The sequence below is a fragment of the Xylocopa sonorina genome, chromosome 2, assembly GCF_050948175.1.
Source record: "Xylocopa sonorina isolate GNS202 chromosome 2, iyXylSono1_principal, whole genome shotgun sequence".
NCBI classification, from domain to species: domain Eukaryota; kingdom Metazoa; phylum Arthropoda; class Insecta; order Hymenoptera; family Apidae; genus Xylocopa; species Xylocopa sonorina.
In genome coordinates this window covers 10,728,448-10,743,284 of record NC_135194.1, presented here as the reverse complement: position 1 = coordinate 10,743,284, position 14,837 = coordinate 10,728,448, and the positions used below count along the sequence as shown (strand labels likewise).

The window sequence follows — 14,837 nt, the reverse complement described above, 5'->3', positions numbered from 1 at the left end:
TATCTTGAATAATAATGTAAATATTACAATACCATCTGCACATGCCAATACATTCTTGCCCGTTCTTTCGACGACTTAGCCGTTTAACTTAAAGCAAACATTTAAGAAAGCGTGTCCTCCGGTTAAGGCTGTAAACTCGGTTAAGTTTTGTCGCCGACAGAAATGTCTGATCGTGGGAGGAAATTTATGATAATGCACACATTGCACGACACGATTAGTGCCAAACGAAACAGTCTTCTAGAATTTTAGAGATGTATAGAAAGTGTGCACGCTAAAGACAAAATTGTCGGCGATGAAATGTCGCCAGTATGTGTCTAGTCGAGCAATTTTAAATGGTAGGTTCCACTCTTCCGGCGCTAGCGACATATAGTGAATACTGTATGGAACTTACAAGCACGGGAAACTATTTTTCATACAGTGCATATTCTAGCAATATTCTAGCACTAGAGTTTTTAGAGAGAAATCACAGAATTTTGTTACGTTTTGCTCTGCACGTTAAATGCAGATCGAGAGTGCGCGTAAGCTGTGAATTGCACGTTTTTGTTAGCATAGCAGCATTGTACCATTACTATATTTATTTTGTAACCAGCAATGAGAGCTTTGATTTCTTTAAAATTCGGTATGATACCACATTACGTGCTTCGCTAACTTGTTCCCTCCCTGTAGTTGAACGATTGAAACACGTTAAGATAAAGAGATCGATATATATATATACTATTATTTTTATCGATTTCATTCGTCTTGTATAACACATGTTTGAACTAGTTTGAGAAATGTGTTTGTTGTATGAAGAAAATGAGAATTGGTAACAACCAGATCATCTTTTTTTTTTGCTTCACGTTACATAATTGTGTAATTTTGTGTGGTGTAGGCATTTAATGGAATGCAACTTTTCCAGATATATAGTTAGAAACGTACTACACGAAGGTATAGTATCTTGAAGTATTCATTTAAACGATGGTTTAGTATAAAATAATTACATATTCCTTTGTTTTAGGTCTTCAATATATATATATTAGGATATGAATTTAATATTTATGCTAACATTATATTCTGTGCAATGCTGCATAAATTATTTTTGTCGTTATTTCTTTGTAGGAATGCAAAGAGATCATTCCACGCCACAAATAGATCACTTCTCTATTAGAAATTAAAATATACATTAGATGGAATAGCAGGGGTATTTAAATGATTATTTTTCCTAATCTTTAAATTATATTTTTGCGAAAATTTCCTTTAAAAAACATTTACAGTCGCTGATCTTTGTCTTTTCTCATTTTGATTATCGAGAATTTCTTAATTGTATGAATTATCTTAAACCTGCAATTTCATTCGAGTATATAAAATTGATTCAATTTGCGTGAAATGACTCCAAAGCGTGAAAAGTTTTCCATTGCACGGGAATCTTAAAATAAAAAAAAAATGTATAATATAATTCATTTACATATTGTATTGCTTAATGACTTATGTGTGTATATAATATCTATAGCTTATATTTATAATTTATGCACGCACATTTACAGTTCATTCGTAACGTAATACTTTTAACGATAAATTATAAATGCAAACAATTTATCTTAAGATTTAACACTCTATCTATTCGTAGAATTTATCGCCTCTTATATTTTCTTATTATTACTACCAGCATTTATCATTCTCCCCGTTCTTACGAATATACATCTATGTCCTTTTCATTTATTTTTAAAACAGGACTACATACTTTTAATATGAGCAAACGTTCGGTTTTCAATAATTAGTATAACAACTTTCACAAATATCACATCGTTTATATATTTTAGTGCATTAAATTACATTAAAAGTATAACCATATAATAATGATGCTATGAATGACAGAAACAGTCCTAAATTGAACTAAACCTGTGATACATTAATTGCTAGCTTTTCATTGTGGATTGTCTTTCAACAAGTCTTTCTTTGTTCTACTGTAGAAAAAAAATCAGAAAAACCGAATATCAATCAGCGTGACACATATCAAGGGATCCTCTTAATTTTGTTTGTTGCAAAAACTGTTCTAAACGATTTGAAAATCTAAAACTTATGTGCAAAAATAATGTAAGTTTGCAACTGTCTCTGTAACATATCAACATTGCAGTTAATATTAATAATTAACATATCTACGTTTTAATTCACGATAGTGAGCGATACAACGTATCAAAACACACGTATTGTGCATGCTGTTTCTTATATAAACGGGTATTTTAATTAGATGCTTACATATATCGTAGTAATGATCCGCATTGCTGTTCACAAAAAGCTTGCAAACAATTCGCGGACCATATTTTCTGGCAAACATCAAATCTGGAAGTTTATACGTTGCTGTTTCTGTTTGCAAACACTTCTCGGTGCGGATCCAGCTTCGGGGTGAAGTTTTGTTACTTTAACGAGGATTTCAGAAGAAGAAGAGTCGCGCAGTACGCTCAGGTACTAATTAGATTTCCAAAGACTGAACATTTACGTATTTAACGATACATTAGAGTTTCTATAGGATGTCTCGTGTTACAAGCTTTTTATTCGCATATTAACTCTTTTACTATAATCAGCAGTACAATTAAACGTACAAAAGTTAAATAATAATCTCTTTAAAATGATCGTGTATATAAATTTTCGTAATACAACCGTATTCCGTGCTTATCTGCTAATTAATTGCAAAGTAGCAGACGTAAATCGAGAAAGGAGCGTAAGTGGTAAAGTATGTACATTAATGCTTGCATTTAATAAAAGTAGATTCTGTTAAATTCTTGTTGCATTCTTTAAAGCACGAGATATCTCTTCGTTTATATCTGATTTTTTGTCAAATTAATTCTACAGTAGAACTGCATGTATATTATACTTGAACTGCAAATCACATTATTATTACTATTTTAATAATGAAAACAACTGTTAAAAATTTGACAAGAGTTACTGTTTCTATACGAAGGATTAGCAGTTGAATGGCACACTAGAAGAAACCGTAATTTGGCGTAATTTTATGTATTAAGTATTACATTTTCGCAAACTAATTAATGTATCCGGGTGGGTTCTGGTTGCTACAATGCAGTATTTTAAATAACTATATGTTTCTATGTTATGTGTAACTTCAGCTATATGTTATAGCAAACTGGTCTAGTGCATGTATATAACTTATTTGATTGATTTATTCATTAGATTTGATGCATGAACATATAAATGTATTGTAGGCGTACAATGAAAATCCTCTATGTAATTAAGTCTGTAAATTTGTAAAACTAATTGTACATTGTGAGAGAAACATATTTTCACCTTTTATAGACTTCTAATACTCTTTTATATTTCTCAAACCCGATAATTCATAAATAAATTTGTTAAATTTTCCTTGTACGTTGCAATATATTTGAAGATCTTGTTATTTATAATGTAAATGGTACAATTGTTTTGTACAGGCGGTTGATAAATGAATACTATACTTGCAATATTAAAGTATAATTTTATTTTAAAAATATAAAACGAGAAAGTTAAGAAACGAGATAATTACTCAGAATTTATTTAATGAATATATTCTCTTATATCATAGAAGTAAAAAATATTATCTTTAGTTTTTGTCAATGTTCAGGCAGAACCTTTTTCCAATATGGGAAAAACGATGTGACAACCTTTTAGATCATCATTAAATTACTATTAATAATTGTTCAGTTGCAGCGCGCTGTTGACGCGTTTTAAAAACTGAAAAAAAATATTAATTTGCTTTTTCTATTTATATCTATACAAAAAGTAGAAGATTTCCTTTATAATTTTAAACTTTCACTCTATTTTTTCAAATGTATTGTAATAGAGGTACGATTTTTTATTGTTTAAGTATAAGTATATAAACAAATAAACCAAATACAAGAGATGTATATTTTATGTATACATATATATAATTTCAATTTTATGCATTTAAACAGTCCTTTTGCAGATTTATACGAAAATATATTATTTTCGCATAATAGACTGATTATTGCAAGTTTGAATTGATTTTTAAAGTATATCTTGCTGTGAAAAGGATATAAATGGTTTCGAACCACTATACAATTCTGTTTTCTATATTCCGACTGATTTTTTAACGATAACATATTAACACCATATACATATGTTCCTACCATTTTGTTAAAACATTCTATGATTTGTATTATTATACGTTATACATTGGAAATATTTATTTCTCTTGCGCCTGTTTGAAATATTTTGTTCGTACGTGCTGCATCCGTGTTTTTAATATATTTTGCTCCGTAAAGAAAACTGTGCTGCAAATATGTGTAAATTAGAGACTGAAAATTGTTCAAACTGTCTTCTTTTTTCTTAACAATTTTGCCGGCTTATTCTTTAATTGATTTATAGAAATAAATTGAATCAGGAATACGAGACGATGTAAGATGTATATATGTATATGCATATCTGTGCAGCTCGCGTGTAGGCATTGTGGAACCGCAGCATCCCTTAATTCCGCTTGATATTATCGATAACATTTAATATAACATCTTTTCTTCAATCCGTTCTTTATACTTGTACAATATATGATCCTTAAGCTTAATACCAGCAGCCATACTGCAGTATATGAAAATGGCTGTTGTGCGCATGCGCATATAGGAAGCTGCACGCGAGGAAGGGAGAGCACTGGCGCTTCCGCAGTGTTGATCCTGACGTATTAGAGGAAGGTAGTTTATTCTGGAACAACACCCCTTATTAATTTTTAACTACGAGCTACCACTTGATAACGTGTTTAAATATATTATATTATCAATTCTGCGTTCCTGAAATATAGAAAACTTAGGCGTTCAAGAGCACACAAAGATTTACAATATTAATGTTTCAAATTCTTTCAACGCAATGTGTACTATTCTTTTCTTTTTTTCTTCTTTCTTTGTTATGTTTTGTATGATCGTGAAAGATTAGATATATCGCGGCCTCGGGAGGAATTGTAAATTATTTTCTAGGAATCAATGTTTCCATACACGGAACTCTCCAAGGAAGTTATACTAAAAGTAATTGTGAATAATTGTATACACGAATCATACATACATTTAATATATCGATCATTGAGAAAATATATAGCCATATAACGTGTATATATTATTTGTTTGAATGCAAAAGAAAATTAATTAATATTAGGATAAGCAAGCACGATACATGTATATGCGTATTATTTATCATAGCATATGTTTTATATTCGATTAATTGTAAGCTGTATACACAGAACTAGTTGAATTTCTAAACGCAGATTGTACAAATTTATGTACGCATATGTCTAGCTGTTATTAAAGATTATATTATATACGAATATTCAATTATATCAGAATGATCGTAATGGCGTCCAGATAAGGAAACAATTTGGAGACTGAGAAAAATAGGTTGCCTTTTTATGTCAAGTTAAGCGGATATGAGAGTTATACTGCGACTATTTATGGACGTCACATGAAAATGAGATGCACGTTTATTTATATGTTAAAAGTTCTATTTCATATGTTTTAGAACGATTCACTCTATTTATAGTAGTAGGCTAAAATAAAAATGCATCAAAATAATAAAAAAATTATTAAACCTAAATCAGAGTTTGCAAAGCAAAACAATGTATGCTTTACTATTATGTACTGCTCTTACATATTATGCTAATATTACTTAGATAATACATTTAAAAAGGAAAGTAACGTTTGCTTCAAGTTTCACTATAATTCTATTTTCATATATGTAGAATTAAGGGTAACGGAAAACAAATTGTCTAAGAAAACAATGTCAATCATTTACTGGTACAATAAGAGAGTATTATTGTAACATGTTCCAAAAACTAGAAATCCAAAAAAATATTTCAAAGATAAACTGCTTGCATAGTATCGCATTAGCCAGTATTATTATTGTATTAGCCAGTTATAAATGTTGACATTACAAATTGTTTAATTGCTTAGGAGATGTTAAGTGGTTAAATTTGTGTCACATTATAGTTTTCCGATACCCTTAGTAACTCTGTTTTATGCGGTGTTGGCAGAGGTAAACTATAGAAATGAAACATAGCGATTAAATAAATATTGAATATTGGTTTGCACTTTTTAATATATATATAGAATGTGTTCATACAAAATATAAAATCTTTTCATTGGGATGTTAAAATTTTTGATTCCTAATTTCCTGGAGGTCGAAATTAATATAAACAAATAGGCCATATACAGAAAGTAATAGAACTATATAGTAATAAAACAAGGTCTTTTGTATTTTCACATACGGTAATATTAAAACAACTGTTTTTCATAAATAGCCTCATAATTGGATTGTGAATGTTTATGCGAATTCGCACTTTCATAAACATTTCTAAGGAAATAAAACCTAAATCGAGACATGTATTGGCATTTTAAATATAATTTGTACTTTGAATGCTTGACGTATTTTTGTATTTATGTTTGCATATTTAAATTTCCTAAAAATATATGAACATCCACGGTCTACTGTATGTGTAATATTTATCTAAAAAAATTAGATGCTAAAACAGTTAAAACAGCTGTCAATGGTACTGGTTATATAACAGTTATATGAGAAAATCTGTTTATATGTTTAATACTCTGGTGATGTGATATGCTAATAATTAATAAAATCCGACTCCAATACATAAATACCTAGATAAATGGTTTTCTCAACCTACTCTATCCTATTATATTAACGAGGAAACTATTATATATTCCAAAAGCTAAGATTCAGGTACGTTTTATAAAACAAATATTTAATTACTAAATAGTTGCAATTAGATTTGATGGTCATAGTATTATTATTTTTTATGAAATTACAGAATCATTAATATTTAAACAATATTATTATAAGCGTGTTTTCCTTATATACTGTATTTATAAATAGAAAGAATATGATGAAGGTATTAAGAGATAATTGTAATAAACAGATAATTAATTTTTAAAAATTTTATGAAAGAATTGCAAGATACAAAATATGTATATTACTTCTTTCCAGCTATGATAATACCATCATACTTCTGTTGAAACCATTTCATTGCATCTTCTTTAGTAAGTCTGTGTTGAAAACCAACTTTTCCAGTTTTCCTTCTCCTGTGGGCTACGTTGAAACCTTTGCAGAGAAAAATTATATTTTAGCAAATAATTATGCAATGCAATATGTTAAAAAACTATGATTATTAATATAAACTGTAACTTCAATTAAGTAACACTCCCAGTATAAGAAGTGGGCATGAGTTGCAAATATGAAGTATTTCCTCTAGCACATGGTTCATAAATATAGATACAACTTAATTGTAACAGTCGTAACTATGATGCCAATAAATGTGCATACTATTTATAAATATTATCAGATGACATAAATGTAGTTAAACATACCTGGTCGACCAAGTACAACGTAGAAGTCCAAACCATAAATACCAATGCTAGGGTCATACTTAATTCCTAAGTCGATGTGTTCTTGAATACCAAAACCGAAGTTTCCAGTACCAGAGAAGTTTTCTTTCCTCAATTCGTATTCTCGTACCTTAAAATAAAAAGGGCATATACATATGGAGTGCACATTACAGCAGTATCCATGACTTCTTTAGTATGTGACAATATGATAAAAATCAATTATTAAACACTTATCTCCAATGGCTAGATAACATATAGTGATAATCAACATTTGAAACATTCATTGTAAACCTAAAGTCACTTAATGTTCTTATATAATTGGAAGGGTAACTAGAATTAATAGTAAAATATAGTACTTAATAACCTTCAATCCACGCTCCAGAATTTCTTCTGCTTTAGCACCTCGTACTGTACAATGTACGGCAATTTTTTCATTACGACGAATACCAAAGGAACGAACAGTGTATCTAGCTTTAGAAAAGACAGGTTGTTGTCCAGTTAATTGTTCCAACACCTATAAAAATCATTGCATAATTTTTGTTTACTATATAATATACAATTCAGTTAAGATACTGGCAAAAACCTATTATTCATCTCTCATGAGAAAGTTATTAAAAGTTTTTCAATTCAGTACAAATCTATGATAAACGAACAATATTATAAATAACATTTTGCAGTAATTACCTTTGCAGCGCGCGTCAATCTATCACCAGATTCACCAACACAAATGTTTAAACAAAGTTTACGAATGCGCACTTCACGCATCACATTTTTAGACGCATCTTTCGGCTCCTTCCTCACTTTTTTCTCGGTCTTCTTCTCGAGCTTCTTCTCAATCTTCTTCTCTGCGGCTTTCTTTGAATCCTATAAGAAAATTAATTTATCAATAACAAATTATCAATACCTTTCTTTAAACGAAAATTGTACACTCTCGGTATTATGCATAAAAGTAAGAAGTGTTTGAAATTTAATTTATTTCATAAAAACCATTGTGAAATTAACCTTTCCATGTTAAGATCTTAACTCTAGTTTAGATCTTATAAACATTATGGAACAGAATTGGGTTATACTCGCGGTACATGCTGACTACAAAGCCTTGTACAACTGGTGCAAATAACATTTTGAATATTGATATATTAGCGAGAAGGAAATTAACCGAAGGTAAATTGATAATAACTATTTTTCAATGATGCATAAAGAAATACCCCTTTACACGCGATGCATTTGATATTTAAGGATTACAACGCATATTTCTAACGGAACGATTCTACACTTACCGCCATGATGGAAGGGAAAGAAAGTATTCGACCTGCATCCTAGTGGTGAATACGAAACTTATGTGCTTCCAGCACTGCCAAATTAACAAATTTAAATTTGAAATAAATCATTCGTTGAATCATCAATGAAATTATAATTATTCTCTAATAATCTACAAACGAAATTGCACGATAAATATTTGTTAACTTTTTTATATTTATTTAAACATTCCAAATGTATATATGTAAAATATCGATGTATATGTTATAACAGAATAATTATAAGGAAGTGTGATGGATTCTTGCCCACACAACAATTGAAATGTACAATAAATTACAATAACACTAATAATATGTACAGTAAATTGCAATGCATTAGTTTTACTGTAATTTATTTGATATTTGCCGCTTTAGAGGTAAGAGAGAGAAAGATATATAAGAAAGCTATAAGAAAGAGTGAGATAGCTGCTACCAACTCTACTTTAGAACCCGTGGCGCCATCTCTGTGAAAAGTGCTCAAACTGGTCGCACAGCGTTATCGACAGTGAAGTGAACTACTGAAAACTACTAGCGCCATCTCTTTGGAAGCTAGTGAAACTAATGACCGACCAGTTTCAACGCTTCTCCAGAAGATGGCGCTAGTGTTTGAGCAGTTCACTTCGCTGTCGATAACGCTGTGCGACAAGTTTGAGCACTTTTCACAGAGATGGCGCCACAAGTTCTAGCGCAAGGTGGGTAGCAACTATCTCACTCTTTCTTATAGCTCTCTTATATATCTTTCTCTCTCTTACCTCTGAAGCGGGAAGTATAAAAGAAATAGCAATGAAACTATTGAAATACAATGTTGTTGGGATAGACAGTAGTAACAATAACATAATGATTATTTTACTAAATTATTTTACAGTATTAAATATTTGAAGTATTAAGATTCACAAACAATTGTTACAATAGAATTGATTAAGTTTACAGTTTGCATTGTATACAATTAATTATAGCAAAGTGTATACATTCGTGAAATATTTATATACAAATGTGATCGATATATACGTTGTATAATTTATATGCGAAATATGAATACAGATTAAAAGTTGTGATGTAACATAATTTACATAAGGCGCTTGTGAAGAAATGTAGGATTGAAAATGTTCAGAACACTTACATCGTATATATGTAATTACGTACATTAGTGCAAGGACTATTCTGGCTTTGGTAATGTAATACGTAAAATGAGTTTTATTGCATTTGTATGCTTTACCATCGTGCAATTGACGTTCATTGTTTTTCAAATATATATACTTTACGTAACGAGTATATTTAAAAAAGGAATAACTTTACGTTAGTCTGTGGATATTTACTTTTGCGTATTTACTACTCTAATTTACATCATATTTGGTTACTTGATGAACAATACACTATACTACACTTCATTGGTAACTTATTTGTTACAAAAAAATATTGGAATATTTAAAAATTGTCTTTTGAAGTCTAGAGGAAGTCTAGATCATTGTAGTGTTTTGAGTAAGTAAAAAATCTCGCATTCTTTCGGTCTCCCTTACACCTTAACGATCATAATTTCAGCGTAGTACGATAGTACCGTTTTTCACACAGAGACTAACACGATAAATTGCACTTATCAATTGTTTTCATCTATTCTCGCTCAAATGGATGCCGAAATAAGTGAACAATCTTGTATGATTACTTAATTAGATTTTGAGGACAGCTCTACGGATTTATTGTACATATCACCATGGCGTATCAATGTGAAGAGCAAGTGTCGCGTAGTTCTGCATCAAAGTGCATCGTATTGCACTACTGAATGATGCACAATGATGGAACATCTGTCGTCCACGTTGAAACGCAATAATGATACAATATAAAGATACATAACAAGTGGTCACTCACTATGAAAGCTCATGCACAGGAGTGACCTTTTTTTTCTACGACCACGCTACGATCATTAAAATAGCGTCTGTTTCGTTGCTCTTAACTGGGAAAACAAAGGAAGACATATGATCGTAGTGAGGTCGCATAGATATATCGATAATAAACATAGATATGTACGTATAATATATAAAAATGTAGAGGAAGAACATTTCTAATTTATAAGAATGAAGTCGAAAAATAGTTAATGTATGCAAGGAGTTAACAAACAAGCTAATAGCTATCGCATGTACACGTTTAAACATACATTCTCTCGTAAATAAAATATACAATAATTATATTAAATATATGCAGAGTATTTCTAATATTATATTAATAGACGATATACACTTTGTTTTGCCAAAATATATAAATACAGGCGTGCACATAAAATTAAAAAATAATTAACAAACGAAGACGTTATATTTATTTGATGAAATAGAATTTGGTATTTTATCTCTAAGACTTTAATGTGATTACTGTAGAGTTCCTGTGTGTATCAGTTTTGGGCTGCTATTGAGTTTGATAGCAGGTATACTGATGTTTTGAGTATACTTATATTTTTTTGCAATATAATTTTCAAGTCATCAAAGAAAGAAGGCAAGAAATCAAAGCAATCATATAGATATAAAAGAAATTACTGAACAAATTAAAAAAGAAACTCTGCTCATATGAATTTAAACGGTTTGTAATAATACTTTGATACATATATCACATTTTTTAACATATTAATAAAATATAATGCTCTTGATGTAACGTCAATGTATAACACGTGTTTCGCTTCGTAGGAGGCTTTAGTATGAAATCGTAATGCAACTTTTGAAATTGTCATCGCAGACTCGAGACTGGTTTATCTAAAACACGCCGTGTTTTTGAGCAATACGAAATTTTCTCAACGGAGCGGCAGTCTTTTCTGCGGTCGTCGGAAATTCTAAGCAACCTGTTCGTAATTAGCTTTGTTGATGTTGCTAGCCAAGCAACACGCTAAAAGGACGCCTATGAACGGGAAAGAAGCCACGCCAACTCCAAGTCCAGCGATCATGCTGAAGTTGTTGTTTATGAAGTCCAACACGCGCGTGTAGCACCCCTGAAAATTTTTATTTCGAACCGACATCACTCGTTCTGCTAAGCGATACTTGTATTTAATCGTAAAAAATCTCTTGACACACTGACTCGACTCACCTGAGTGTAAATGTCGTTCGTGTTAGTAACATCGCACGATTCAGCGGTCACTTTACAACAGGACTGCGGTATCTCTCGTGGCGGATACATTTTCAACCAATCGGTGTAACCCCTGTTACCGCAGCACGCCAACTAGAAACGAAACAATATTTCACTCTATGAATATCGTATAGATTGATTTGTTTGCGACTGTTAAAACTACGTTTTCCAGGAGAGGCGAGAAAGCTGTTTTTGAACAAACACTTGCGAAGCTTGATAAGTGCACAGTTGTTCGCAGTAATAATCAGAAAGTTGCTTGAATACAGTGATAGAAATTTGTATTAAAATGTAAACAAATGGATAATTACGGTATATATCAATAACTCACATAATGACAGTATACTTACAGTGGATTGAATGATATTAATGTCGTCGGTCTTCTTTTTGTTCTCCCCGTAAAGGCTCATAGTTTCGTTCATATTTTGATCGAATGTTTCGTTCAAATTGGAAAGACAAGCATAGATCGATGCACCAGCTCCAAGCTCCATTATCGCAATTACAGCCAAGAATGCGCCGTACTGTGAAAAGTAATTCTGTTCTAATTGGCGCAAGATATTTCGTTTCATTTTGTTAATGCATCGTAGAAAGTATAATTCGACCTTACCAGATATAAAAGGGCTGGATGGCCACGAGTTGTGCAACAACAGGCGAGCATAGTGGACAGAGTTAATATCGCACCTAAACTTGCCACCCCTAACAAAATAGCCTTGCTGCCTTCTGCGCTTAGATCACGAAGGTGTATTCGCATCCAGATACCAATGTACAGTATCAATATACCAAACACCTGGACAAATTATTTATATAAACTTGATCTGACCAACACTGTACAAAATGTAGGCAACGAGGTTTCATTTCTCAAAGTTCCTTAGACAATTAAGGAGCTATAGCCAAAAAAACTTCCCTCGAGAAGCAAGGCGACAATAATTAAAATAGTTAATTATTAACTAAGTAGTAAGAAGTAAAAAATTTTATACGAGAAGGTACGGACATTTGTCTAAAAGTTTCAAACCAATTCATATAAGCGAATTTTAATATCGCCCTTTAAAGGAAAAATTAATACACTTTAACAACCGGAAGAGCTTCAACAATATTGCGTCGTCGTCTTCGTTAGACACAGAGAGCTATCACTTCCGCATAACAATTACTAACAAACGTGGAAACAGAAACGAGTGGATTCGATCGGGAAGAATAACTGTAATGGTGGCATCGTAGGGATGGTACAATGTATCATGCAACAGTTGGCTGGATAGTATCCTCGTCCCAAAATACAAGCTTTGTCGTGTCTATATGTAAAGGGTGGATTGCACCGGGAGAGACAGCGCTTTCTTACCCAAAAGACGCAGTTGAAGATCATCAGCAGGGTCTTCATGCAGGCCATCGTGGCCACCGTTTCCAAACGTTTCGTCATTATCCCGTTCGATCTACTTCTGCTTCTCTTCTTAGTGTCGATGTCCCTCGATTCACCCCTCGATTATGTTTTAGGGAAGTACTACGCACTACTCTCTTAGAACGAATGAGAAGCCGATCGATTTCCAGCCGGATTGCAAGAATATACCTGTTTGCATGCGTGGCTTTCCCCACCAATTGGTGCATGCGCGTTCTTACGGTTTGTACTTCCTACCGATGGATTGTGGATCTATATACCAACGAAACTTTATTTCGTTAAATCTGTTCCAATAATTAGATACTCTGCTTATCTTCTTTCATCCATTCGAAGCCGTTTCTCCTTTATCGTTTCAGCGAAATAAATGACAACATAGATTTCTACGTCTACTGATATCGAAAACGCGCGCAATTAATAAAAATACACATCGTGATCAGAAATAAGGATACAACGTAATTTGTATACAAATTTAATTTATTTCGCATAGCACGTAGCTATTGAATTATTAATCATACTTATTTCCGTGATTTACTCTAACGATGTACAGAATTGGAAGGATCGACGGTATTGCTATGATTAAACGAAACTCTTGGACAAATTAAACTGTTGTCGTCTGCAACAGCAGGCTGCTGAACTGATCTGGTTCCCCTTCTGGTTCTTCTGATATCAACGAACCTCTGAATTCCCCTCTCAGGCTGCGTCTCTTCATTTTCATCCCCCATCGCACAACTCTGCAACGCCTCGTTCCTTACATTCACGTCTGTGGATTCTTCACTTTTTATATAATTATTGTTCCTCTCCTTTTCACACTCAGAGATCGCTGAACTATTTTTATTATTCTGCTCGTCGATGACAGTGACAGCAATCTCATCTTCGTTTAAATCGAGCTTGGATAGATCCACATTGAACCAGGTGATAGACTTAAGCCCATTCACGTCCTCGAGAGGATTCCCTTCGGAGTCGAAGACGTTCTCCACGTTGTCCTTATCGAATCCGTCTTCCAACAATTGATTAGCGATGAAATCGGACATCGCGTTTACGTCCCACTCCACAAGCTCCTCGCTACTAATAGAGACTGTATCTTCCTCTTTCGACTTGCAATTAGAATCGTTGCTCTCCTTCTTCCCGTTCTTGATGTCACCAATCGTCTTGAAGTAGATACTGTGGTCGTACCTATACGTCTCCAGGCAAGAGCTGTCCAAGTTGCTGTTCGATTGGTAGTTGAACGTCCCGCAACAGTTGATCTTGGTTTCCTCCGGTGGTGGCTTCCGTCGAGATTTCTTGAGGGTGTGGAAACGTGGGCTCCACGATGAGTCGTCGATGATCAGCTTGTTCGCGGAAATGCTCCAGCGAGTCTCCTGTCCTCCCTGCATGGTCATACGTCCTCTCGACAATCTTTCGGACCTCAAACGATTGTAGCCCCTCGCGTACGCGGCCCATCTTTCGAGCGTCTGGAATATGTACTCGGTTTCTTCGTTCCACCACCCAGAAAGCCCTTTCTGAAGCATAACGCTCACGTCCTCGGTCATGATCACCGTCACGGATGGAGCATTCGAGGGGCGAACTAACGACAGACGATGAACATGGTCGGGGGATGGGAAACAATGAAATTTCCAAAGCGACACCGGTCTGATTTATAGGATTCCGCGGAAGCACTGCAAATACCGAAGCCGTTCGGGGATTGTCATAATCCAT

The 14,837-nt window shown here is 33.0% G+C and overlaps 3 protein-coding genes across 3 annotated transcripts; all 3 read right to left on the bottom strand.

The window, feature by feature from the left end:
- Positions 1-6,899: 6,899 nt before the first annotated feature.
- On the bottom strand, positions 6,900-8,244 carry Rpl11 (ribosomal protein L11). Its single transcript, XM_076909977.1, has 4 exons — positions 8,046-8,244; positions 7,726-7,875; positions 7,344-7,491; positions 6,900-7,077 (listed from the first exon to the last, which is right to left on the bottom strand). Exons 1-4 carry the CDS (start codon positions 8,124-8,126, stop codon positions 6,950-6,952), a joined length of 507 nt encoding a protein of 168 aa, XP_076766092.1. The 5' UTR covers positions 8,127-8,244; the 3' UTR covers positions 6,900-6,949.
- A 3,044-nt stretch (positions 8,245-11,288) lies between these two features.
- Positions 11,289-13,354, bottom strand: LOC143432929 (tetraspanin-7). The gene is made up of 5 exons (XM_076909927.1): positions 13,089-13,354; positions 12,363-12,542; positions 12,106-12,276; positions 11,720-11,851; positions 11,289-11,624 (listed from the first exon to the last, which is right to left on the bottom strand). The coding sequence occupies exons 1-5, from the start codon at positions 13,164-13,166 to the stop codon at positions 11,469-11,471; spliced, it is 717 nt and encodes a 238-aa protein (XP_076766042.1). The 5' UTR covers positions 13,167-13,354; the 3' UTR covers positions 11,289-11,468.
- Positions 13,355-13,660: 306 nt separating this feature from the next.
- On the bottom strand, positions 13,661-14,728 carry LOC143433151 (uncharacterized). The gene has a single exon (XM_076910303.1). It carries the CDS (start codon positions 14,669-14,671, stop codon positions 13,676-13,678), a length of 996 nt encoding a protein of 331 aa, XP_076766418.1. The 5' UTR covers positions 14,672-14,728; the 3' UTR covers positions 13,661-13,675.
- Positions 14,729-14,837: the final 109 nt, after the last annotated feature.